At 59.6% G+C, this 26,016-nt stretch overlaps 3 protein-coding genes across 3 annotated transcripts; 2 read left to right on the forward strand and 1 right to left on the reverse strand.

Annotated features, from left to right (window-relative positions):
• Positions 1–406: 406 nt before the first annotated feature.
• On the reverse strand, positions 407–11,345 carry CHTF18 (chromosome transmission fidelity factor 18). Its single transcript, XM_082772929.1, has 22 exons — positions 11,212–11,345; positions 10,748–10,918; positions 10,471–10,612; positions 10,154–10,334; positions 9,896–9,985; positions 9,751–9,803; positions 9,427–9,568; positions 9,024–9,236; positions 8,219–8,316; positions 8,014–8,137; positions 7,734–7,861; positions 7,035–7,128; positions 6,860–6,958; positions 6,437–6,567; positions 5,996–6,158; positions 5,610–5,834; positions 5,353–5,502; positions 4,667–4,797; positions 3,018–3,162; positions 1,660–1,776; positions 999–1,056; positions 407–648 (listed from the first exon to the last, which is right to left on the reverse strand). Exons 1-22 carry the CDS (start codon positions 11,327–11,329, stop codon positions 512–514), a joined length of 2,910 nt encoding a protein of 969 aa, XP_082629055.1. The 5' UTR covers positions 11,330–11,345; the 3' UTR covers positions 407–511.
• A 216-nt stretch (positions 11,346–11,561) lies between these two features.
• On the forward strand, positions 11,562–13,841 carry RPUSD1 (RNA pseudouridine synthase domain containing 1). Its single transcript, XM_082772011.1, has 5 exons — positions 11,562–11,895; positions 11,975–12,098; positions 12,231–12,333; positions 12,414–12,515; positions 12,771–13,841. Exons 1-5 carry the CDS (start codon positions 11,714–11,716, stop codon positions 13,169–13,171), a joined length of 912 nt encoding a protein of 303 aa, XP_082628137.1. The 5' UTR covers positions 11,562–11,713; the 3' UTR covers positions 13,172–13,841.
• Positions 13,842–18,124: 4,283 nt separating this feature from the next.
• LOC309884021 (mesothelin-like protein) lies at positions 18,125–25,078 on the forward strand (the record flags this gene model as incomplete). The annotated part of the gene is made up of 16 exons (XM_082772631.1): positions 18,125–18,170; positions 18,414–18,445; positions 18,825–18,874; positions 19,480–19,600; positions 19,679–19,764; positions 20,098–20,224; positions 20,314–20,504; positions 20,593–20,683; positions 20,768–20,912; positions 21,425–21,609; positions 22,016–22,171; positions 22,325–22,458; positions 22,683–22,813; positions 22,906–23,000; positions 23,222–24,260; positions 24,996–25,078. The coding sequence occupies 16 exons, from the start codon at positions 18,125–18,127 to the stop codon at positions 25,076–25,078; spliced, it is 2,712 nt and encodes a 903-aa protein (XP_082628757.1).
• Positions 25,079–26,016: the final 938 nt, after the last annotated feature.

A 26,016-nucleotide genomic window follows, 5' to 3' on the forward strand; every position in this document is an offset into this window, starting at 1 on the left:
AAACCCTACCCTCATCTTGTCTTATTATTTTTAGTAGTAGAAGCGTTTCTTTTTTATACGGGCTGCCTGGGAAAACAGACACGGGGTGGGCAGGGTGGCCGAGAGGCATGGGGTGAAGCAGAGGAGCGAGGGTGTCTCGGGCTGGTACAGACTGCCACATACCTCTGCCCCCCTTCTGTAAACATGACTGATTTTTCAACTTGTAAAGGAAAAAAAAAAAACTTTTATAAAACATTTACAATGATTTTACTCTTTTGTATCTTGTAGGCTATGCAGTTTTGCAGCACAACAGGCAAAACATGGCAACTAAGGGTTTATAAATGAAATAAACAGAGCAATATTGCAAGATTTTATTAATTTTTATATTTTATTTTTTTTAAACAAAACAACTGGTTATTAAAAAAAATATCAGCACCATTTGCACATGCTCCATGCAAGGGTGAGACAGCTAAAAGCTAGCTTATCCTTTCGCTCCCCTCTCCAGTAGCTCCTGGGTTCCCTCTGGTCCCTGCTAGAGCAGGTCCTTGATGTAGAGATTCCTCCTGACAGCGTTTGAAACCCCTTCGTTGAATCGGAACCAGACGTCGCTGTTGCCCACGGCCTTTCCCATCTGTCTCTCGATTGAATCTTGCTCGGAGGGCTGAGCGGCTGCAGGGCAGGGACAGGGGGGGAAGATTGGGGATAAGGAACGTGGAGGAACTCCCCCCCTTTATTCATGAGCCCCACTGATGCTGAGAGGGGAGCTCACACCATGCACAGGAGTGTTTGCAGGCACACAAGACTCAGCTCCCACAGACACTTGCAGGACCCCAAACCCCTGCTCCCCAGCTCAGTTCATTTCCCAGTTTCCCTTCCCACCCCACCAGCATTCCCCAGGGCTGGGGATAGGGCTTAGGGACAGAACACCCCTTTGGGCACCCGTGGGTGTGGGGTCCAAGCACTGCAAATACAGGGACCCCCAGCAGCACCTGTGTGCACCCCATCCCCCTGCCACCTACCTGGGGCTGTGGACACCCTCTGCCGCAGAATCGGCCGCCCGAAGAAGTCGGTCTCAGGCTGTGGAAAACAAACAAGGTGGGGGTCAGCACAGCCCTGCCCGTGCCTGCTCCAACCCCCAGCGCAGGAGCAGGAAGCCACCGAGCAGGAGCTGAATGCAAATCCCGCAGAAAGGGCGAGTGGCCTTGGTAAAATGCAAACAACATTCAAAATCAGTAGGAAAAGACAAATGTTAGGGGTTGCTGTGCTAAACGGGGCTTTGCTGAGGGCTGAAGTCTGAAGTTCAGCCCAGGACAAGGGGCGGTGGCGCGGGACCAGGAGAGCCCCACGGTGTCCAGTTGGTCCCTGGTGCTGCTCCGGCTGCTCCCCATTGACCTCCCCAGCTGCAGCCAGATGGGGTTTGGGTGCTTCGATACAGATGTACGTGGGCTGTGCTGAAGGCACTGCCACATCTCCCGTCCCCACAGATGGGGCCTTCAGGGGATGTGCTGCAGGCTCCCCCTCCCCAGGCACTGATGTCCCCAGGTGCAGGGAACAGAGCAGCCGCGGGGGTTTCATGGCCAGATGGCTGCAGCAGAAACACCCCAGGGACACATCGCAGGGCCCACTGATGGGTAAAGGCCCCTCCGACCTTACTGCTGATAACTGTCCCCCACCCCTCACCTTGTCCTCCACCGCTGCCCTCCTCACGATGTGCTCCAGGCGCTGCTGGTGGTTTTGGGGTGCTGCCGGCCCTGTGTCCTTTCTCTCATCCGGCTCATCGGGGCCTCTTGCTGGCTCCTGTTGGGGGGAATACCCCTGAGCACATCCCCTCAGGGCTACTCCTGGGTGTCCAGACCAGGGAGGAAGCCCCCAGCTGAGGACCTCTGCCTTTCTCCAACACACAAACACCCAAGTGTTCCCATCTGGGAAACGCAGGAGGATTTCTAAGGGTTTTGTTACAGATATAGTCATCTTCAGGCTGTAGTCTGGGGTCTATTTGCTGCCTATTTGGATAACAATACTTTGTTATACATGTTTTTCACCATGTTGTCTCCCAGCAGCAGCTCCAGATTAGCCCAACGCAGTGCTTTGGGCATGCTGTGTGCGCTGCCTCTTTGCCTGGGACTTTGTGGTTGGCACCGCGTAAACAAGAAGCCTTCAGAGATGTTTTTACACCATCTCCCTGCCACAAGTATCCCCTGAGGAACTGCCTCTGCTGCAAGAAGGGGCTCCCAGGGACCAATTATCCCCCTGGCACCAGGGCAAGGCAGTCAGCAGTTACACAACCCTCACCAGGGCCGTTTCTCAGCCTCCACATTTGCCCACTTCCACCTCCTCCTGCCTCATGCCCACTGCTCCGTGCAGCAGAGGGTTTTGGCAGTGGGCTCTGCTCCTCCTGGGGTGCTCTGGCATCCTTGGGAAGATCAAAGTGAAGCAACAGGATCATACAGATAGGAAAGAGCAGGTTGGCTCCTTCACTGATGTGTATCAGTCACAGCCAGGTCAACTAAAATTCCCATCCCTAGCTAGGTGAAGGGTTTAAAGCTCATACTTAGAGTATTTCCAGAATTCATGCAAGAAGATGAGCTGTTTGGGCTTGGATGTGCTGCCCTGCGCCTGCTGTCAGCCCAAGGCAGATGTGCAGGGGCAGGGGGGGCAGGCTGTGGGGACCCAGGGGGTTAATCCTGGATTTCCACAGGCAGAGCAAAAGCCATCAGCGTGCTCGTGCCTCTGCTGCCATCAGCAGGCAGAGGCGGCTGGTAGGGGCAGGGATGGTGGGCAGGGGCATTGGGTAACCCCAGAGAGTGGGGCAGGGGGACACAGACAAGACGTCCTCCCAGGCCCTCTCCAGCTGCAGTTGGACCCCATAGCAGGGTCTGTGCATGCACTGACAACCACCTCCTGCTTTGGGAAGACCCCGTCCCCACACCAACCCTAAGGACTTCATTCATCCCCATCACCCAGCTGCACCCCAGGCGATGGACACACCACTAAGGGCCCCCTGAAAGCCCACCCTCCCCTGCTCTCCCCCTCCGTACCTCGCTGAGGTTTCGTGCCTGCAGCAGAGCCTCCATCCTCCTCATCTTTTCCAGCTCGATCTCCCTGGCGATGAGCTGCTTGGCCTGGTAGGTCAGCTGCTTGCGAGCCGGCAGGTCCGGGAACCGGCAGACGTCCTCCACGTTCCTTCAGCAGCAGCAGCCAGGTGCACGGGGGCAAGGAGGAGAGAAAATAAATCCATCACCGTGCACGGTGAGACCTGCAGCACTGCCAGCCCTGTCCCCTTTCTGTCCCACCCCGGGGCATGTTCCCCACCGCTGCCCTCCCAGTGGGCACCGGCAGCGTTAGAAGATGCCCAGGTGGTGCTGGACGTGCAGCCCCAGGCTGCCCTGGTACAGCGCAGCTGAGTGACAATCCCCGGGAGATTACACGCTTCTTAATCTTGGTTTGAGTGCAAGAACAGGAAATTACACAGGTTTGTGAAAAACAGGCTGCCCTGAAAAAGCCCAAGCCACAGGGTCGCAGCTGAGGCACAGGAGGCAGCAGGGCCCTTGCCACAAAGCAGGGGGGCCTCAGGGAGCCCCCCCAGGGGATGCAACCGTGAGCAGGCATTTGGGCAAACCACAGCAGCTGGGCTCTGAACAGGGCTGGCACGCCAGTTAAGGCTTTTTCAGCACAGTTGAAGCCCAGCCTGAGCACCGAGCAGCCGTCTGGTTTCCTTCGTCTGCCATTTAGACCGTTCTGTGCTTTATTCACATTCAGTATTGTTTCCCTTCAAATAATGGGAACGCACTCGCATGTCGGATGGATTTGCAGCTGTTTAGAAGTCAGCTGTCAAATCTACTGTTTAAAAAAGTCATTTTTCTTCCTGTGTTTCCTCACACGGTCCCTCAGCTGCCTTTAAAGAGCAGCAGCAGTGACAAGGCAGCGCCAGAACAGGCTGCTGCGGGAAAAGCAAAGAGTGCAGACACCGAGCTTCCCTGTAAAACCCAGCTCCTGTCCTTCCAGGTACTGCCATCTCCAAAACCACTCTGGCTGTACATTGCAAGAGAAAACAGCTCGTGACAGCTCAAGAGAAAACAAAAGGTTTTGCTGTTAAAACAGCTCTGTTTGATAGATGCACTGGGATGTTTTTTAGGGGTGCCAGCAGGACACGGCACCTCCCTGCAGCGCCAGGCATTGCCGCAGCAGGGGCTGGGGACAGCTCAGACCTCAGAAGCAGAGCACAGCACACCAGGTGCTGCTCCACGCTGCTCCAGCTCCCTGCCGGTGGCTTTTCGGAGCAGCCAGGCTCAGGGGGCAGGAGAGCGATGCCTCACCACAACCCGAGCAGGTCCCCCAGGCGTTTCCGTGGAAAAAAAATAAAATGCTTCGCTGTAATTAGATACAGTGGCTTGATTTAACAGAGGCTAATTTCTGTAATTAACTTTGTACCAGGAAGACATTAGCTTTGCTCCTAGCTCTGCTCGGGTCTGTATTATTTCACCAAAGCCTCGGGAGCATTTACAGCTCAGAAGATCCCTAAAGCACAGCCAAGGCTCAGGTCCAGGAATGGCATGCTACTGATACACCAGTTCATCAGATAAAACTGGGACAGCGCACTCATTTTCTCATCCCAGTACAGCACCCACGAGCTCCTGCCTGGCAGAAAGAGGACTGGGCAGAGGAACAGCAGTCCCTCGAGACTTACGGGTCAAGCTTGTAGACGTACTGGCCCTCGGGCAGGCGCTCCTGGTGGTAGGTGAGGTTGTAGGCCAGCATGGTGCTGATGAGGTCGGCGAGCTGCTGCTTCTCCTTGAGGCTGTAGAGCTGCGTGTTCACCTGGGGAGGACAGCGGGGCCCACCGGGGAGGTGAGCAAGGGGAAAGCACAACTCTAGATATCTAGAGCAGCTTCTCAACACGAAAATAACCCAAAGCAGGCTTCTTGTCTCAATATGAGAACAGATAGCAAATGCCCATGAGGATACGACTAGGGAGGAGAAAAGTTTGGTCTCCTATTAGGGACACCCTGTGCTTCAGGGCAGGGGAGCCTCCTGAATCAGCCCCAGGGGTGAATGTGCCGAAGGAGCAGGAGAACCAGAACCAGGCCTCCAAAATCCTCACTTGTGCCAAGCCCCCAGCCCCGGCTCCAGGAGGTGCACCCACAGCCAGGTGTCTGAGTGCCACGTCCCCTCTGACTTCTGCATCGGGTGCAATTCCAAACCAACCCTGAACTGGGGACGTAGAGGTCTGGGACATCAGCTCAGCCCACGCCAGGGCAGGGCAGTGCAGGGGACATGTCCCAGTCCCCCTGGGAGCCACTCAGGGAGGGGACCCAGCACCCAGGACCCTGCCACCAGAAGCAGAACAGCCAGAAGGGAACATCGGGCACTCACCGGCCGGAGCTTTGGGGTGAGGATGTCCAGCAGCAGGCAGAGCACCTCCAAGACGAGGGACTGCTGCCCGGTGCGGCTGCGAGCGCTGGGTGTTATCCCCGAGACCATGGACACGATGAGGTTCTGCATGTGGTTCTGCTTGGCCAGGGCCTGGGGGAAGACAGGGCCAGGACAGTTCAGCCCCAGCCACGAGCACAGGTGTCCCCATAAGCAATGGGGCCAAAGCCCTGTGGCCACCGTGCCCACCCGGGGCTTGCCTCGTGCTGGCTGCTGGGGTAAGCGAGCCGGGGGATGCTGGTGGCTGCGAAGAGCAGGTGGAAGGCCACGGGCAGGAAGGGCAGGTAGCGCATCAGCTGGAAGCTCTGCCCGTGCAGCACGGCCCTGCCCAGCATGTCGGAGAAGCCCAGCCACTCCAGGGCCAAGCACACCGAGCTCAGACTGGAGTCCCGCAGCTTCATGTTCAGGAAGTTGTCGTACAGACCCTGCAGGCCGGGCGAGAGCAGGGTTAAAGACAGGCAGTGGTCACATCTGAGGATTTTAAGCACCATCCCGAGCTCGGCTCCAGCACCGCACTGCAGCCTGGCACTGAAAGGAGCACGGACAGGAGCTCACACCCCTGGCTCTCCCCTCCAGGCTGCTCTACCTGGGCAAGCTTTTCCTGCTCCCCCGAGGAGCTGGCGAGGTGCAGGACGCGGTGGAAGCGGTGGGAGGAGGCGTTGAGGCCGGCCTTCACGCCAAGGTGGGACAGGTCGTCCTCGTCCGCCAGCAGCTGGTTTGGCAGCGTGGGGTCCATCCCTATCCTGTGCCTGCGGACAGCAGCAAGGACAGGACTCGGGGAGCCTGGGCCACGCACAGAAAGTGCAGTGCTGGGTGGACCAGCAAGGAGGATTTGGACCCTTTTAAACCAGACTGAAGGCAACACCAACATCAAATTAATGGGCACTAAAAAGAGCATCTAGAGTACACAGATTTTCTGAAACTAAGCCTGGTCTCCAGCATGGTTCGGGTTTCTCCACTGCCAGTCCTGCAGGCAGGGCCCACAAAGCAGCATGTGCCAGACAGACCTAACAAATTCCCCGTTTACCTTTGAACCCGTGGGAGCTGGAAGATCTCTTGCCAGATGGAGAAGAGCCCCTTGTTTTGGTCCTTCAAGCCGATCTTCATCGTCTGCACCATCTGCACGTTCAGCTCCTTCTGGCCTCGGCCGTGCAGGAACTGCAACACAAGCAGGGGGCTGCGTGCCATGCAGGGGGAGAGGGGCAACGGGAGGAGAAAGGGGGTGCCAGCCACAGCTCTGCGGTGCTGGGAACAGCCCGACACAAAGACACCTCATTCTCCCTCACACTGTAGCGGAATCGAGGTTAAAAATAACACCAGGGACAGGACTGACACTTTAGGGACCTGCCTGGAACACAATCTTTCCCTTAATCCCCACCTGAATCCAGAGCAGGTCAAGCAAAGCAGCAAGCCTTCACCCCCCCCGGGACCTTCCCGCTGCTACAAATACCTGCAAGGTGTTTATGCACGAGCGGATGTCGTTCTCTGTCTTCTCGCAGAGTGCCAGCAGTGCTCCCGTGTCCGCCCTCATGCCCTGCAGGAGGGCGATCTGCAGGGGAGGGAGGTGAGAGGGGCCCTGGCCACGCAGCCACCGCGCGGGGACAGGAGCCCGGGGCTGTGCACACCTCGCCGAGCCGCTGGGCCAGCCGGGATGGGGCCGTGCGGGGGAAGCTGAGCAGGAAAGCTTGCTGCCGTAGCGGTCTGAGGGCAGGGACGAACCTGGAAAAAAGAAGCAGAGGGTGTCCGAGGGTGTCTGAGCCACCCCAACAGAAGAAATCCAGCCATTAACGTGACCCTCCGAAGAAACGCGGTGTTTAAAGCGCTGCACGTGGCTGCACACGCCAACCCTACCATTCTGTTCAGCCTTGAGAAGAGAAGACTGAGAGGGGATCTTATCAATGCTTACAAATATCTGAAGTGTGGGAGACAGAGGGATTTGGCCAACCTCTTTTCAGTGGTTTGTGGGGACAACGGCCACAAAATGGAGCATGGGAAGTTCCGCAGCATCATGAGAAAGAACTTCTTCACAGTGAGGGTGACGGAGTGCCGGGACAGGCTGCCCAGGGAGGCTGTGGGGTCTCCTCTGGAGATATTTTAAAGCCTGTCTGGATGCCTACCTGGGCAGCCTGCTCTAGGGAACCTCATTTGGCAGTGGGGTTGGACCCGATGATCTCTGGAGATCCCTTCCAACCCCTATAGCTCTGTGATTCCGTGTATATCCACACCCAGCCGAAACTCACACCAGCACCCATCACCTCGTTCAGGGCAGGGGTTTCAGCTCCCCACCCGTCCCCTTTCCCACCCCGAGGACGAGCAGCACTCACTGGTCGTTGCAGATGCAGATGATGGGCCTCAGCAGCAGACCGCCCTCGCGCCGCCTCCGCCTGCCTGGCGCCGCCTCGCCCTCCGCCTCCTTGCTGTTGATGATGTTCAGCAGCACGCTGATGGACGCCTTGGGGAAAATTAAGGCACAAAAGGGAACGAAAGCTTGCCGTTTAGAAGCAAGAAACAGGTAATAAAATAGAGCAGAGGATGAGCTGCTAACGGGGCTAAGAATTAAGCAAAAAGTGGCCAGATCCAGGTTGGGCAGCGGCGAGGGCTTACGGTGGGCGCGCCGTCTATCTCATCGATGATCAGGCAGTTGGGCTTCTCGTCGGCGCCCAGCACTGACTTCATCTGGGTGGCAGCTTCGATGCGGGTCTTGAAAACCTCCGGGCTGCGGTCGTCGCTGCAGGAGAAGGCCACGGGGGGAGGCTCAGCCTGGCACCACCACCAGCGGCTTTCAGGGCTGGGCAGAGGCGAGGCTCACCTGGCGTTCATCTCCACCACGTTGTACCCCGCGTGCTTCGCGATGACGTGGGCCAGCGTGGTCTTCCCCAGGCCGGGTGGGCCACAGAGCAGGGCCACCTGTAGCACAGAGGGGACACTCAGCCCCTGCAAGCCCCTGTGCTGGCACCTGGAGGGGCACTGGGAGCAGGGAAGGTCAGGGAAAGTCACTGAGGGAAGGGGAATGTAACGGGAGCTGCTGGAGACAACAGTCATGCTGGCTTGCAGCTGGACCTCTCAAGCATTTTGTAAATGTATAGGATGACAGAAAATGGAGAATAAAACCCCTTCCAGAATCACACTCCCAAGAACCAACTTTCACACTTTTAGCATATATATTTTTGTTTCCCTAGTTTTTATATCCTTTCACTGGATATGCTGAAGCCGGTAAAACAGCCTGGGTAGTTATCTCTGTTCCTTTTACTGTTTCAGCACCATTTTTCTCTTCCAGAGGCAGAAACTCTTGCTCAAAGACATGACATGTAAACTCCTCACGAATGAAGTCCAGACCAACCTCTGATAAAAAGGGCACTTCCTTCCTCAACCAGCCCATTTAATTTGGCTGGAGAAAGTCTCTTCAAACCTGCTCCCCTCTACTTGTTATCACATTACTTAAGCTGAAACAGCAGAAGAAATTAGAAAAATGTACATTTCTAAATGAGAAACAAGGAATCCATTTTTTTCCCAAATCTGCACTGGAAAAGAAGAGAAAATGAAGACCCTGCTGCTCACCATGGTGGTGGGGTTAGGAAAGGAGGCTCACCACAGCCACGTCCTGTCCTGCTCACCTTGTATTTGGGTCTCTTGTGCTGGTCCAACTCAGCTTCCAGAATCTCCTCCGTGAGCTGGGCCTTCGTCTTCCACTTATTCTGCTGCTCCTTGGACTGTCTGAACGGGGGATGAGCCTCAGCGCTGGGCTTTGCCTTCTTCACGGGCTTCTCCCTCCCGAACACCACCGTGTCCCAGAGCTTGAGCCACTTCAGGAGGCAGCGATTTGTGTACTGGTGGCAGACAAGAGAGCGAGCAGTCAGAGTAGGATCTGATGAGCACACAGTAAGGACAGACACAGGGCTCTCCATCATGGCTTAACGTCTGTGTTATGAGCACAAGAAGCAAACCCAACAACCCACAGCATTAAAGAAGAGTTATGAGTGATAACGCCCCTGAACCCCACTTATCCTAGGAGCTCACATCATCACTGAGCAGCTCCATGTAGCGCCGGGGAGTAAATTTGTCCACCCAGAGGCAGTGCAGTGAGGACTCCTCCTTGTCCGCTGCCTCCGCTGCCTCCTGAGGCTCTGTGGTGTTGGTGTCATCACAGGTCTCAAGGCAACTGTGAGGAAGGATTAACACGTCCCAGACCACACAGGGAGCCAGGACAGGGCTGGGAACTAAACCCAGACTTCCCAGGCTGAGGATGCTGGGGGCAGGCTCATCTCCCACACACCCAGACCCACCAGAGCCTCGAAGGAGCCACATCTGAGCGCAGCAGACCAGGAGCTGCCCACACCTCACCTGTTTATTATCTCCGTCAAATGCTGCGACATCTCCAGAGCGCGCCTGTGACGCTTGGGGACAAACAGGGTGAGAGTAGGATCAGAGACAGGCTGCTAACGGGGCAGCAGGGGGCAAAGGCTGGCAGGGCAGGAAGGTGAGATACCTCTTCGTTCACTTGTTCCTTCAGGTAGGAGAGGGGGACCCCCAGCAAGTGGAGCGGCCTGCGTGCGTTCCAGCCCAAGGAGTCAGGGAGCTGTGAGAAGCAAAGGGCACGGTGATGCTCACAGTGATGCTCACGGTGATGCTCACAGTGATGCTCAGCACGGACGCTTTGTGCTTCATCAAAGCTCTGCTCCTGAGCCAAACGGAGGTCGCAGAAAGCAGCTGAGCTGAGGAAGCCTGGCCTCCAGACCCCCCTCACCTCCACTCCTGTCCTGGAGGGATCTTCCCTCACAGCCATGAAGACCCTGGTGCCTTCGGTGGACGTCACGTTGATGTAGTCCTCCAGGATGGGCGGCCGCCTGAGGACCCGCTTTGGGTTCTGGTGGGAGGGCGGCGTGGTCTGCAGGGGGGCCATGCCGCTCACCTCCAGGCGCTCCGAGCTGGACAACAGGCTCCGTTAGTTGGGGGTGAGACGAGGAGCGCTCAGAGCCCACCCAAGGGCAGGCCTGAAAGGCTCTCTGAGCGAAACACGGTGACAGAGGGGCAGCGATGAAGCTTCCAGGGGACCCAGCCAACCTGGCAGCCTGGGGAGCTCCCGGCACCTCCGGGCCAGGCATGAACGTGGCAGCGTCCTGCAGGACATCGGGAGCGCACTCATCGTCCGCGCCGAAGTTCAGCTTCTTCACGGCTTCCAGCCGCTGCCGCTTCGGCTTAGGAGCTGGGTGAGGTGGAGGCAGGAGAAAGCTGAGAGATGTGGCAGGGACTAAAGCCCACCAGAGCAGGCTCGGGTGCAGCGGAGCCCCGCAGAGCCCCCAGCGCACCCCACAACCAGCACGGGCTCAGCAAAACCTACTGAGGGTCACAGGAGGCTCCGGGGCTGGGGAGAGCTGCGGGGATCCACGCAGGGCGCACTCCTGGCTTCTTTTCTTGGGGTTCCCCCTCCCAGCTGGCTCCGTCTCCTCCAGCGGCTGCCTCCTGCTCCGGAACTGGGAGATTTTGGGGCCGGCAGGCGGGGACGGGTAATCTGCGGGGCAGCGCGGAACGGGGCTGCTGGGGGCTGGCGGCCACCTCCGGCTCAGTCCGGGGCAAGCCCAGCGGGGCCACCCGGAGCTGGGATCCCAGCCCCACGTCTGGGAGGCGCCGGGGATGGCATCACATCTCCGGCACGGCCGGAGGGAGCCTCCCGAGCTCCGGTTCGTGCCCGCTGCCTCCTGACCCCGCCGCCAGGAGCCCGGCCCCGCAGTCGCAGCCCCCCGGAGCCGCTCCCCGCTCCCCGCCGCTCTCCTCCCGGGCACCGCGCGGCCCCGGCGCCGGCACCTTCCAGCTCGGCCAGCACCTCCAGCTCGGCGGAGAAGCGCTCGTAGAAATCGTCCCCGGATCCGTCCCCGGGGCTGTCCCCGAGCCCCTCCATGGGGTCCTCCAAGGGACCCTCCATGGCCCCGCCGCGCTGCGCCCCGAGCTTCCTCCCGCCGCGCCGCTCGCCGGCACGGCCGCTGATTGGCTGCGACGCGCCCCTCGGCCAGAGGTGGAGGCGCTGATTGGCTGCGCCGCGCGGCGAGGCTGGAGGAGGAGGCGCTGATTGGTTCCGGCGCGATCCGCGCTCGGCGCCGAGGTGACGCGCTGCGGCCGCTCCGCCCGGCCGGGCCGGGCCGCGCCGCAGGTGGGCCGGGAGGGGGCCGCGAGCGGGGCCGGGGCCGCGGGGAGCCGCGGGACCCCCGGGACCCCCTCCCCGGGCCGGGCCGGGCGTGCGGGGCTGCGGCGGGCGAACGGCCCCGGGGCCGGCTCCCTGCCCCGCTGCTGTCCCCGCAGGGCTCTCGCCATGGAGCCGGGCACCATCGACAACCTGTGCATCCTGTACCAGAGCCCCGACTTCATCGTGGTCAACAAGCACTGGGACGTGCGCATCGACAGCAAGATGTGGTACGAGACCCTCACCCTGCAGGGCCAGCTCAAGCGCCGCTTCCCCGAGCTGGCCGACCCCGACACCTACTACGGCTTCAGGTGAGCGCCGGGCCCCGCGGGGGTTCGTGCGGCGGTGGTGGAGTTGCCGGGTGCTCCCCCCCTGCCCTCTGCCCCCCAGGTTTTGCCACCAGCTCGACTTCTCCACCAGCGGAGCCCTCTGCGTGGCACTCAACAAGGCGGCGGCGGGGAGCGCCTACAAGTGCTTTAAGGACCGGCTGGTGACCAAAGCCTATCTCGCCCTGGTAAGTGCCTCCCGCCGGCTCCTGCTCCTGGGTGTCTCACCGTGCTCGCTGCTTGCTCCTCCCGGTGCTGCTGAGGAGCGAGGGTCAGTGCTGGGCTCGCCCCGTGGGCTGCCTCGTCTCCTTTCCCTGCAGGTGAGGGGCCACGTCGCCCAGAGCCGCATGACGATCCGATACGCCATCGGGAAGAACACCACTGAGGGCATGACCCACATGATGTGCATCGACGGCACCGAGGGTGAGCGCCCTGCCCGCGCTGCCCCCGCTGCCCTCACCCATGTGGCTGCGTGGAGCTGACCCCTGCGGATCTCGTTGCAGGCTGCGAAAATCCCAAGCCCTGCCAGTCGGAGCTGATCGTGCTGGAGCATGGCTCGTACAGCGGAGACCCCGTGACCAAAGTGCTGCTGCAGCCGCTGACAGGTGGGAGCTGTGGGGCGGTTGCAGCGCTGGGGGCTCCGTGGGGGCTCACACTGCCTTAGGGCAGGGTGCTGAGGCTGGACAGGTCCTGCAGTGGGACCTGCGCTTGCAGCCACGTGGTGCGAGGTGAAGGCTAGAAAGGGCCAAGCAGAGCTGAGAGCTCATGGAGGATTTGAATTCTCTGGCTGGGGGGCACTAATGCCATTTGGGAACTGGGTGATGACCTGTGTGCCTGCTCTGCTCCTGCTTTCCCCCCAGGGCGCACCCATCAGCTCCGCGTTCACTGCAGCGCCATCGGCCACCCCATCGTGGGGGACTTCACCTACAGCCACAAGAAGGACAGCAGCCCCTACAGGATGATGCTCCACGCCTACTACCTGCGCATCCCCACCGGCAAGGAGCTCATCGAGGTCTGCGCGCCCGACCCCTTTGTCACTGAGATGGACAGCAACTGGGTGCCCCACCACGTCGCCCACCGGCTGGACGACACCATCCAGGAGCTGAAGGACCAGGCGATGCAGAAGGGGGAAGCGGAGGAGAGCCAGAAAGCCGTGCTTGAGGACAGGGGAGAGGAGGTGCTGAGCGAAGCCAAGAGCCCGGAGACAGAGGAGCAGCGAGCCCGGTGCGAGCAGTGGCTGGCCGAGTGGGCTCTGGAGTGAGCACCAGCCACGTTCCTGCATTTCCAACCCACTGCTCCATTTCTGTCCCGATGGGTCCCAGAGCCCAGCGCTGACTCCGCATCCGCACTTTCCGTATGCCGTGGCATCCCTCACTTCTGGGGCTGGGGTTAGGCAGGTTTTAGCAGCAATTAGGATCGGTTTCTTTTTTTAACATACCCATCACCCATCTGGCCACCGGACGCCCCTTTCCTAATTGTGTGCCTCGCAGCCGTCACTGCGTCACGCGCCAGCTTAGAGTGACCCCAGAGCATCACGGCCCTGTGCCGGGGCTGGGGCACGGCCTCTGGCTTTGCCAGGAAGGTGGGGGGCAGCTCCAGAGCCCACCCTTGCTGGGATCTGAAAGGCAGCCCACCAGGACGTACTGGCTGCAGCCGCAGGATCCGTGAGGTCTGCGCCCCCCGTTCCAGCCTCCTGCGGTCAGCGGCAGGGCCCCCAGTGCAGGGGACGAGCTGCCCGCCCCCTCCCCATCCCCTTGCTGCGTTTTTTTAAAGGCTTATTGAAGATGGATGAGTTGATACTAAGAGATTTTAAACTTTTTTCAGGTTTTTATGAGAAGAATCTAGTCTTTTAGCAGTTCTGAATACCGATGGTCCCAGAGATGCGCGTATTTTTAGTACTTCCCTTGTATTAAATTATCCAGCGTCCCTCAGCTTTTTCTAGCAAATCCCACTATTCTTTCTACTAGCGTTTCCTTTCCTTAGCGCCCACCTTTTTCCTGGGTGTGGAGGTAACTCCTGGTGAGACAGATCAGAAGACAGAAGCTTCTTTCTGCTTCATCCTAACGAAGGGGAGCAGTTACCACGTTTTGGTCCTACTGCTCGACCGCCTGGCTGGCGGGTCGCTGCGGGGCTGTTGGCACTAGATGGTGCCGGAGGCAGGCCCTTTGCTTAGGCTGGTTGTTAGGGCTCTGGAGCAGGAGGAGGAGCGGATGAGATGGCTGAAAAGAAAAGAAAAGCTGCAGGCAGCAGGAAGGAGCCCGTCTCTCACCTTGGCGCTCAGGTTTGCAGCATGCCAAGATTTGTTTCTGCACAAATGCCCTTGCTTCGCCGGCCAGCTTCATTCTGCTTTGCTCTCCAGTTTCCGCCCCACTTCTCTGCAGCCCTTGGAGAAAATGAAGAGAGCAGATCAGCGTCAGTGGGATGAGGAGAGACAGCGCGTGGGCCACGGCGCCCGAAGGGACCGGAGCCACTGAAACGTGTTCCTGTGCACCGAGTGCCAGAGCCCCGGGCACCAAGCTGTGTGTGCCACAGGTCCCACCAGCCCACGAGAAGCCCTGGTCCTTGTGCAATGCACCGTGTAAAATCTCATGCGATGCACCTACCCAGCGGGTGAGCAGAGCAGCCTAAAAACCCGTGTGGGGTCTTGCATTGTGCTTGGCTCTCGCCCTGCTCTGTGTGAAGCTGCTGGGGGTCAGGATGGGCGCACGGCTCCGGCACCGAGCGGGCACTGGGGGCTCAGGAGGTGCTGCTGCGGTGGCAGAGGGCTCGGTGGAGCCACCTCCTCCCTGCCAGGTACCATCCCCACCTCCAGGTGTGGCTGGGGAGGCAGCTGCAGGCGGGTCGGAAGGCTGCGGATTGATGACTTGAACTGTTTGCCAAAGAATTAGCGTCAGCGATGTGCCCAGCAGGGCCCAAAAGGTTACGGGTGAGGTTTGCTGCCTCGGAGCCAGGATGCGCCCGTCACACAGGTCCTGCGTGGGGACGTCCCCGCTGCCACTGGTGGCTGCAGGGACAGGGGCTGCTCTCGGCCGCGTGGGGACACGCTGTGCCCAGGCACACGGGGACGGTCACACAGACCATCACGGCCAGGGGCTGGCCTCAAACCCTCACCTGGGAGCACCGGAGGAGCCCCTGCGTCCCACGCCGTCCGTCGTGTGTTGCACTTCTACTCGATGTTGCAGGAACCAGAGAAATCTGTAGTTTCCTTCCCCAAAGATGGGGTCACCGGAGCCCTGCCCCTGCTCTCCCTCGTGCACCGGCGGGCAGTGCTGTCCGCACTCACTCCCACGGGGCATTTGCTGCATCGTGTCAACCCACTCGTGCATGTGCGGTGCGGGGAGGGGGTTGTGGTCGGATGTGCGTGTTTCGTGACATTCTGTACCTCTGGGAGTAACCCTTATTTATTGTGTGTTTGTGGACATCACCATAGTAAACCGTCACCTGCAGGCACCGCAGTTCCCCCGTGGTCTCCTCCTTCACCCCGCGCTGCCAGGCGAGCCCAGGGGCTCTCAGGAATGAGCACGGACCGGCACAGCGGGGCCGGCCCCAGGGCTGCAACCCGGCCAACCTGTCCTGCAAGCAGCACCCATTGTAGCGCGGGCACCGGCTTTCATCCTCACCCTGGTGAACCCCCCCCTGGCCGAAACCAGCAGGATTATCCGTCCAAAAGCCCTCCTGGGAGGGCAGAGGAGCTCGGAGCAGCTCCGCCACCGCAGGGGATTCGGTAGCTCCCATGCAGGTGGTGAGGACACACGGGGAGGTTGGGGCAGGTGCTGCCTGACCCTTCCCCAGCCCAAACCTTGGCCCCCCTGTGCCACCCCACAGTGTTATACCCAGGGATGGAGGCCCCAGGGATGGGAGCAGGGAGGGTTGGTTACCCTTGCTTGCACAATTCTTCCCTGGGGACCTTTTCCATCTCAAATACCCGAGGTCCCACCCCATTTCATGCTGCGGGTCCCAGCCCTGGCACCGGCCTTGGCACTGGTTGAGCCCCCCATGTCCCAGAGGGTATGGAGGGGTTTGGGGCCCCGGGGGCCACCTGGGGCTCTGTCCCCTCCTGCACACACACCCAAGGGTGGGCTCAGCCCCCTCCGGCTCCTCTCCCCCCGTAGCCTCTGGCGGTGTTGTGCCAGAACCAGAGCTCTGTCACCCAACAAAAAGCACCTGACCGACAACACCGGCGGCCGGGGCTGTCCCAAACCAAACAGAGGTGGAAGAAAAGTTTCTCCGAACTGCTAAGAGTGCAGACCTCTGGCAAGGACGGGCGGGAGCAGCGCAGCCCCGCGCTGCTGGGCTCCGTAGGGGCCGTGGGGAGCGCTGCCTGCAGGCGTCGGTTTTCGGTGGCACTTTTACATCAGTTCATTCCTCGGCTTGGCGCAGCTGGAGAAACAAAAGATCCAAAGAGATTACGTGCAGCCTTCGGGTTGTGAGCCTTTAGGGTTGGAGATCTGGCCGCAGCGGGGAAGCAGCCGCCAGGAGCGGGGGCTCTCCTGCTGCCTCCCGACGTGGGAGGCTGGGGATGCAGCGACCCCATCTCGCTGCCAAAAATGCAAAGGCTCCCAGAACACGGAGGTCTGTGGCCACCTCCCCTGATGGGTCCTGCACAGCCCCTGAGGTTTTTTCAGAGCCGGGTTTGATCCCTGAGCAGATCCTGTGTCCGTGGTGCCCCGCACAGGTGCCCACGGTGCCCGTGCCCCTGTTCCCCACCACTGCCTGCCAGGAAGGCTGGGGGGTGGCCGCATCCTGCCAGCAGCCCCACACAAGCAAGTTTCTGTAATTGCACCATTCCAGCAGCAGCTATTTTTATCACGGATCCTTTTGAAATAGAAACCAGAAACCTCTGCCAGCAGCTGCCCGAGCCCCTGCGCTGCGGGACCGGTTCACCAGCTCGGGGACGGGGGGACACGGGGGGCAGCGGGCGCTGCACGGCCCCGCAGCGAGCAGCCCCCAGCCCCGACAGCACCAGGGCAGGAGCCCCACATCCCTCGAACAGGAGCCACAGGGAGGGGAGTGCAGCCCCTCTGCGAAGGCTGACGTTCCCCAAAATGCACCCAGGGGCAGGGGGAGCTCCCACCTCGCTGGGACACACACCTGGACCCCACCACTGCCCAGCTGCCGTCTCCTCCCGGGGCTCAGAGGTCACAGGCACTGCGTTCGCTGTCTTGCGTCATCATTTCCCTCTGGCTTTTCATTGCATCTCCTTGGGAAGGCTTCGCTTCCTCTTTTTCTGCGTCTTTTTTCATGGCACGTGCTGGCTGGCATCACGAAGCACGACCAGAAATTCCAGGGAGAAAACTGTGAGAAAGGAAACAGAGATTGTCCACCGCCAGGGCAAGAGGAAAACAGTGAGGAAAAGGGGTTCTGAACCTTTACCTGAGGACTGCTGTGTTCCGAACCCCAGCTGCCCTATAAAATATATCCCCAAGTGGCTCAGAGGGTTGTGGCTAACCCAGAGGACCTTTGTCTCCGTGAGGAGCACAGGAGCTGCTGGCCCAGAGGCATTAATTCGTTAGCCCCAAAGTTCAAAGTGACCCTTTACATAAATTAAAAAAAAAAAAAAAGGGGGAAAGGAAAGAAAGCAACTTTACAAAACACTGTTGAGAAACTGCCTCCGTCACACCCCGTTTTTCAGAGCACCATCCCCACCCCGCAGGAGATAAGGGCTGCACCGCTCCCCGGCGCTGCTCATCCCTGGCGGCTGGCGCGGGGCAGCCGGGCTCCCGGTGCAGGTGGGGGCCTGAAACCCACGGCAGAGCAAAGCTCCAAGGCCAGGAAGGTAATTCTCACGTCTGCTGATCCAGCTTTTGGAGCAGAGACTTATTTTCTCTAGGGGGGGCTCTCGGGGTCTGGATGCAGGGGGTGCAGCACCCGCTTGTGGGGCTTCGTGCAGGGTGGCTGCCGCCTTGTGCTGGATTTCTCCCCACCTGCACTGCTGTGGCCCCACGAGGAGCCAAGGGATCGAGGGGGACCCAGCTTGGGGTGCCAGCAAGGACATCTCCTTACGGAGTTCATTTCAATACCAGGCAGAGAAGGAGATCTGCCACCCACCATACAGGATTCAGAAACCTCCCGCGGCTGCACGAGGACCTGTGCGGGCAGCACCGGGGCTCAGCTCCAGCCCCAGCTCCGGACGGAGGCAACCAGCACCAGGACCCCCCCGACTGCAGCCCCCGCTCGGTGCCCACCTGCAGACGAAGCCCCCGGCGCAGGCAGGATGCTGCTGGCGGCCCCTGCCCTGGCCACCCTCGTCCTCGGCCTCCGTGAGTCACCGCCTGCCTCCGGGCTGCGCTCCCCGGGCTCTGCCATCAGCAGCCGTGGCTCTGCTCGGGGAGTTTTGACCAGCCCGCAGCAGGCTCCGCATCAGGGCCCGGCGTTTACTGAACCTTGCTAAACTGAGAAAGGAAATCGTCCCGGCCTTTAAAGCCGGAGCTGCTGCAGAACAGCCCCTATCACCTCTGCATGTGCTCCTGCCTGTTTTATAACACCATCTTTGTTTTTTGCAGGATTTTCCACAGGCCTGGCACGAGCCGCACTGGTAAGTCCCTGCGGGTTGCCTCAGGGGCTCCAAAGGCATGGCAGTGGCCCAAAACCAGCAGAGCTGTCACCATGCCCTGGCCCCATCCCCATCCTGGCCGTGCCGTGGCCCCACTGTGCTTGCTCGCAGCTGCCCCACAACCTCCCCGTGCTGCTCCCAGTCCAAGGGAGGGAGTCCCAGGGGAGGCAGGGGGAGCCCGGCTGCTGAAGGGTTTGTCCCCAACCTTGGCACGGGCTCTGGTGGCTTTTGCACCTGCGTGTGACCTGGAGCATCCCCAGGGCTGCAGCCTGCGGGCACAGCAGCCAGGCTGGGAACGCTGCCCAGCCTCGGCAGATTTGGGGCTCACTGCAGCTGATGTCTGCCTGTCCCCCCTCCCCAGGCTGCCCTGCTCTTCGGCACCGTCCTGACCGTCACCGAGCCCTTTGCTGGGTAAGTACCAGCCCCTGGCAGGGCTCGGCGAGCGCGGGGGGCTCAGGGTGCGGCCGGGGGCTCCTGGCTGGGGCGGCCGTCGCATTTCTCCCCGCGTGCGTCACCGCCGCCGTGACAGGGAACTTGGGCTGGAGAAGATTTAAAACCTGGTGCAGCCGGTTCTGGTACTGGGCTAGGATTTCAGCCCCATCGGCTTGTGTTGTAGCACAAACAGACAAAAAAAATGCCCTTCCCTTTACCGGGCTGGTACAAGCACAACAGGAGCCTCCTCCCCTGGGCCAAAATTCCGGGCTCTGCTGGTTTCTGCCTCACCCACAGCCCGGGGCACCCTGCTGCAGCTGGAGCCTGGCACTGCCCCGGGGCTGCAGGGGACACTGCCTGTGGCTCTAGGGCATCTCCTTTGTCACGGCATCCCTTTTGTCAGGGCATCTCTTTTGTCACCGCATCTCCTTTGTCATGGCACCTCTGCCCCTTTGCCCCACACAGCCCCAGACAAGGCAAAGGGGAATTTCCCGAAGGGTAGGGCAGGTTCACCCTCACCAGGGGGAGAGGGAAGGGAGGGACCCAAAAGAAGGGTGCGATGCAGCTGTACCTGCCCCATGCAGCCTTCCAGCCTCGGTCCTGCAAGGATTCCAGTGCTCCCAGGCCCACCACCTGCCTGCTGCCACCGTCCTGGCACTCACCCAGGAGATAAGGAACAAAAGCGTGGAGCTGAGCAGCGCCCAGGTGGGTAGGGGGGGCTGTTGGGGTGGAGGGGGGCTCGCACCTCCTCGGCATGGTTAATGAAAGCTTTTCTTTGCCCAGCTGTCCTGCCTGGCCCAGCTGCTCGCTGCCAACAACCTGACGGCCGACTTCAGTGGCTACCCGCCCGACCTGCTGCTCTTCTTCGAGTGAGTACCGAGGGTGTCCTGGTGCCCCTCGGGAGCTCCACACGGAGCAGGACGTGATGAAAATCACTTGCTGCTGGTGGCACCCTCAGACCAACACGGGGCACTCCCAGCCCCGCAGACCCCCAGCCCCTCTCCAAGGCCAGGCAAAGCAGCATGGGCTGTGTGGGGCTGGGAATGAGACCCCCAGCACGGGCCAACGCACAAGCTCACCCCTTTCCACTCATTGCTCAGAAGGGAGGCACGCCTTAAAACAACTCTCCAAAAAGGGGCAGCCTCTGTGCCCCCGTTTCCAGCCCCCCCCCTCCCCACACCGCTGTCTCTTGCTCCCCGCAGCGTGGCCGAGGTGCACGGCGAGACCTGCGAGGAGTTTTATTCCTTGGCTGCCCACGGGAACCTGGAGCTGCTGCCCCGGGGCTCAGCACAGCGCAGGGCAATCCTGCACGGGGCTCTGGCCTGCGTGGTGAGTGGGGCCGTGCCGTGGGCTCTGTGCTGGGGATGGTGAGGGGCCCCCGTGCCGGGCATGGGACGAGCACCACGTCCCTCTCCCAGGGCGCGAGCGGCTCCCGCCTGAGCCTCGAGCAGCTGGGCAGCCTCGGGGCGCTGGTGTGTGACATGGAGCCGGACACCATCACGGCCTCGGATCCTGGCATCCTGGAGAACCTGAAGCTGTGCCCAGCACTGACGGGGGCCCAGCGGGGTGCAGTCAATGCTGTGCTCCTCGGGGGTGGCACGGCGTATGGGTGAGGAGCCCCTACTTGCCGGGCAGTGAGCAGGAGGGGGGGCGGTGTACCTGTGAGGATGCTGGACCGTGCCTTCTGTCGGCTGCAGGGATCCTTCGGGCTGGGATTTGCACACTCTGCAAAGTTTGGGGCCGCTCGTGCTGGCTTTGAACCAGACCACGCTGAGCCTGGTGCCCAAGGTAAGCCGACCCCAAAGCGCCCATCCATCCATCGGGGCCAACCCACGGCCGCGGGACCCAGCACCCTCTGCCCTCCCCTGGCAGGCAACGAGGGAGGCGTTTGCCAGGAGCATCGCGGCCACCTACAGCAGCCAGGGGTGGTCCCAGCGGGAGAAGTCCCTGACCCTCCTGAGCGCCTTCGCAGCGGCCTCAGCAGCCTCTCGCCCCCGGCTGAAGCGGAGCACAGACCGTGAGCCTTTCCCTTCCCTCTGGATCCTTTCAGTTGCTCAAAGCTCGTGGGGTGAAAAAGGCCCCTAGGGAGGGGGAGAGGATAGGCAGAAAGTGGAGAGTGCCCATAAAGGAACCGGGGAGATGGGGGAAATGTGGGAAATGTTCCTTCTGCATGCTGGGGGCTGCGGCGGGGGGCAGCGCTGTGGGACCCGTGCAGCTCGTGTGGCTGTGCTGTACCAGAGAGCTTTTAATTGACAAAGCAAATCGCATACGGCCTGCAGAAACATAAGCACGTTCTCCAGGAATAAGTTTAAAACTGACGAGTGAAAGTGAATAAGCCACAAGAGTGAGAGGGAGAACTGGGGGCGGGAAGCTGACCGCAGCCCTGCCCTACGAGGTGTTCAAGCAGCATTACTGCCATAACCTGCCCCTTCCACAGGGCTTTTCTGGGAGCTGTAAGGTCCCATGATGAGATCAGGGCCAGGTGTAGGGGGAAAACGCTAACCCCTGAATTGTGCTCCCCACCTGCAGGCTGCACGTCCACACCCATCACCCCCAGCACCCTCTCTGACAGCCTCCTGATCATCGACTACGAAACCGCCGAGCAGTTCTACCTCTGTCTGAGCGATCTGGTCCTGCAAAACAGCCTGGCACTTGTGCTGGAGCAGCCGCTCCCCATGGAATACCTCCAGATGGTGAAGAAAAAGCTGCAGGAGGTGATGGATGAAGCAGGGCAGGGGCTGCTGCTTGGCCCCCCAGTTGGCATGGGTGGGACCGGGGGGTCTGGGCGCTGCTGGGAGCAGGAGGTGCTCACCGGTGGGCTGGTGCTTGGGGTGATGCCCCTTGGTGCCCTGCAAAGCACCAAGGAGTTTGGGGGCTGGGGATGGCGTGGGCAAGGCAGAGAGGCAGCAGGGTGGGGAAATAGGTGGTGAAATGAGCTGGGTGAAGAATGCGTGGCAGAGAGCAGAAGGGTGGTGGTGTGGTGGAAACAGGGGTTTCTCAGAGCTCGTTAGGCTGCTGGAATTTGCCTCGGGATATGGAGAGCACCTCCTGTCTTAATATAGACAACGAGAGAAGCATCCCCCCTTCCCGACCCTCTTCTCTGACCCTCTGGCCGTACAGATATACCCCGCGGGGATCCCGGATGAGCAGCTGAGGCTGCTGGGGTCGCTGTCCCGGCAGTTCACGGCGCAGGAGATCAGGCAGTGGCAGGTGACCTCCAGCGACACGCTCTGCGCCCTGCTCAACCCCCTGGATGGCACCTGGAGCGCTGCCCAGGTACCTGTGCTTCTGGGGGACACGGGGGGACAGCTGGTGGCAGCAAAGGCAGTGCCCGAGCAAGGCATGGGAGGGGGTTTGCAGCTCGCACGCCTTCCCCCCAGAAGCATTTTCCTGCCCCGGACACACACAGCCCTTGGTTGTGTTTTCCAGAAGCAGCAGCTCATCGCAAGGTACCTGGAGCTAGGGGGCAAATTAACCGGCCCCTTGCTTCGGAGAATCGGTGGGAGCTGCCTGTGTAGCCTGAGCGAGGAGCAGATCAAGGGAGTAACCCCAGAAGCAATCGGGTAAAGCACTCTGTAGGGGTATTTGCTGGTCCTGCGTGGTGCCTGGGATGGCGGGGGAGGAGGACAGAGGGGCAGCGAGCTCCCACCTCCGTTCTGGCCCTGCCATGTCCCCGTGTCAGCTCCTGCCTGAGCCAAACCACTTCTCCCCCCCGGCCACCCAAAGGGCTTTTGCTGTGGCTTGGCTGCTGCCCCCTGCCCTGCTCTGTGACCCTCCCTTTCCCCAGGAGCGCCGGAGAACTGGACATTTCCTCTTGCTCTCAGAGCAAAAAGGACCAGCTGTACAGAACAGCCCAGGAGGCCTTTGCTGGCCAGGCCTGCACCCAAGCCTATTACGACCAGATCCGGCCCTACCTGGGTAGGTGCTGGGTGCTCCAGCCTGTGCCTTCCTCCCCATGGCAAAGAGGCACGGGGATGCATGTATTTAGGCCCCCACATGCTTTCTTCAAGGTGGAGCTCCAGTAAAGGACCTGAAGGACTTGGCTAACGCTGGCATCACCATCAGCATCGACACTTTTCTTGCCCTAAATCCCAATGAACTGCAGGTATGCTCCTGGTGTGCTGCTGCCCTTTTCCCTGCTGAAGGGGAAGGGCCAGTCGAGGGCTGCGCTGTGGGGCTCCTGCAGGCCCATCAAATCGCCAAGGCTCTATTTTTCACCTTTTTGTTCTTTTGTAAGCTATCACTTGCTCTGCAGCCCCGTTAGAAAAGCACCTTGTGGCAGTGTCAGCTGTGGGGCTTACCAAAGGTGTCGTGTGCGTATTGCAGAAACTCAGCGTCATGGACGTCAAAAACCTGCTCGGGACAGAAGTTCAAGAACTGAAGAAAGCTGAAAATCAGACCGCTGTGCTTAGCTGGATCAAGAAACAGTGCCAGGAGGAGCTGGACCGGATCCTGGGAATCGGCCTGCACGGGGGGATGGAGGATCCCTGCCCCATGGGGACCACCCCCCCACCTCACCCCACCACCTCAGCCAGTAGCGCCCCCACAACCACCGCCCCCACCACCACCACCGCCCTCCTCACTTCCCCCAGCCCCATTGCCATGAGCAGCCGCCCTCCTACTATGCCAAACACCAGCCCCAAGACCCCCACCCCAAACACTGTCAGCCCGACCCTCCCTATCAGCACTGCCCCACGTGCTTCCACTCCCCGGCCCAGCACCACCGTGGGTCCCGCTGCCACCCCCACAGCCCGGCCCACTCCAGCCCCCAGCTCCATCGCCCCGTGCCTCATCCACCAGTCGGCCACCCCAAAAAAGACCACCACCACCCCAGCTGTCACCTTCCTTGCCACCATCCTTGCTGCCACCAACCCCAGTGCCACCTCTCCCAGCTCCGTCCCCCCCCCAGGTGCCACAGGCAGCGCCCCCCCCAGCACTGGTGTCACCAACCCCGCTGTTACCCGCGGCACCAGCACCCTGCTGGTGCCCAGTAACACCCCAGCACCCGGGGGCACCACCAGCCCAGTTCCTGCCACCCATTCCACAACCAGCCCGAGCACCCCCGGTGCTTCCAGTGCCCTTGTCCCAAAGTCAACCACTGCACCCGCTGCCATCACAGCCACAGAAATGAACCTTCCCCACAAGCCCACCCCAGTTCCCAACACCACTGTCTCCACCCAGAAGAGTGGCAGCTCCTCAACGGTCAAGACTACAACGTTTGCTTGCAAGACTGGTGCCCCTCCGGCACTTCTCGGACCCTCTTCCACCACCTCCAGCAGTGAGAACACCAAGAAAACACCCACAGGTGTGCCAGAGTCACCGAAACCAAACCCTGGTGGATACATCAATCTGCAACCCGAACCTGGTAAGGCGTGTTGAGAGTCAGGAAAGGCTTAGGCATTGAAACCGAGGCAGAAATCTTCACTGACCAGAGCAGCCGATCTGCCTTTTTCCTTGCCAGGTTCAATCCTGGCATGCTATTGTCCACAAGAAACCCCAGACAGTTGCTGGCACGCCAGGTAGCAATGTCTCCACAGGGCCTTATAGCCCCTGGGTCTGCAGCATTCTGCCTTCAGATCCTGCAAGTCCGGCAAGGTGCATCCTAGGATGTCTTGTAATGTTCTGAGCGCACAGCAGCCCTCAGCCGCTCTGCAGAAAGCTGGAGAAATTGCAGCAATGCCAGTGCTCTGCTTTGTTTTTCACAGGGCAAGTATACAGGCCTTCCATATTTTAGCTGCACATGGTCTTCTTGAATAGGCATCACTGCAGAAGCCCTAAAATCTGAAGTCCTGTATCCTGATAGAGCTACTTCAGTAGTTTTATTGACTCAAACAGATTCACTCCTGTTTTACACTAGCAAAATTAAGAGAAGACTCAGTCCTCCTGACTGCTCATGGCAAGGTGGTGTTTGCAACTGGGGTGCAGGTCCAAGCCTGAAGGTGCAGGGTATGGCCAGTGTGACAAAAAGCAGAAAACTGTTGTCCTACACATGCAGTCCCCCAGGGTACCTGAACCCCAAAGCAATTCTACAGCCCTAACAGCTCACACGTGGTATCGATATGGACAATCCAGTTATTTCTCATCTGTGTTCTCTCTCCAGGATCAGGATCCAGGCTCTCCTCCTGCTTGGTGCACATACTGACCATAGCCGTGGGCTTATCACTGCTGCAAGGGCTTCTCTGACACTACACCACCACCTGTAGCACCATACTCAGTAGATCCCTCCTTTAGTTTTTCACCATCCTGCAAAATAATGGTGCTGGCGAGCTCCCTGCTGAAATGCAGAAACTCAGGAAAGTAAAAGAGTTGGTCTGTTTGCTTCCAGCAAGGAATTTGCTCATTACTTTTGAAGCTGGGAGGTGAAAGGAGGACAGATGATTTTCCATCCCAAAGCAGCCCAACAGATAATTACTACCTAGTTGCTCTGTATAGTACAAGTATCAGTAACATTGACTGAGCTGGCAATGCATTAATGCTGACAGCGGGTACAGTTCTGACAGCTTCACTCACACTGGGTGGCGTTTTACTTCTATGCAGTCCCACTGGGATCTGCTGACAGCAGTGGGAAAACTCAGGGATTCAAGTTACTGGCCACTGCAAGATAGGTAAAATATGGCCCAGGAACGCTGCCAGAAAGCTCGGCCAGAAATCCACTAAACTGCATTTAACTTGCTTCATGAATGTATGAGACTTTTGATCAGCGTTTGTTCAAACTACACCAGGCCTAATTAGAGGGAAGATTAACTGGAGATAGTTTGTCTTGATTACTGTTGCAATACTATATAATAAAGTATCAATCAACTTTTTCCCCTAATCAAATGTGTTCTTTGATGTGTTTAGTGCTTTGTGGTTTTTGTTTGGTTGGTTTTTGTTTTTGTTTTTTTGTTTGTTTTTCCAGCTAACAAACCCGAACAGTTTCCACTTCTTTTGCTCTGGCTTCCTTCTATCTTCTCCTCTCATAGCTCTTCTGCAAGCAAGCATTTCTCCCTCCAGCTTGCAGACTTTCTTCCTCACCAATTCAATTCTTCACAGGCTGAGGAGACTCTCCCATGTTATTTATTGAGTGAGTCAAGGCACGAGGAAACAACTCAAGATTTCTATTTAAGGGATCAGGATTTGGG

Source organism: Aythya marila (assembly GCF_965140915.1).
Source record: "Aythya marila genome assembly, chromosome: 15".
Lineage (NCBI taxonomy): Eukaryota > Metazoa > Chordata > Aves > Anseriformes > Anatidae > Aythya > Aythya marila.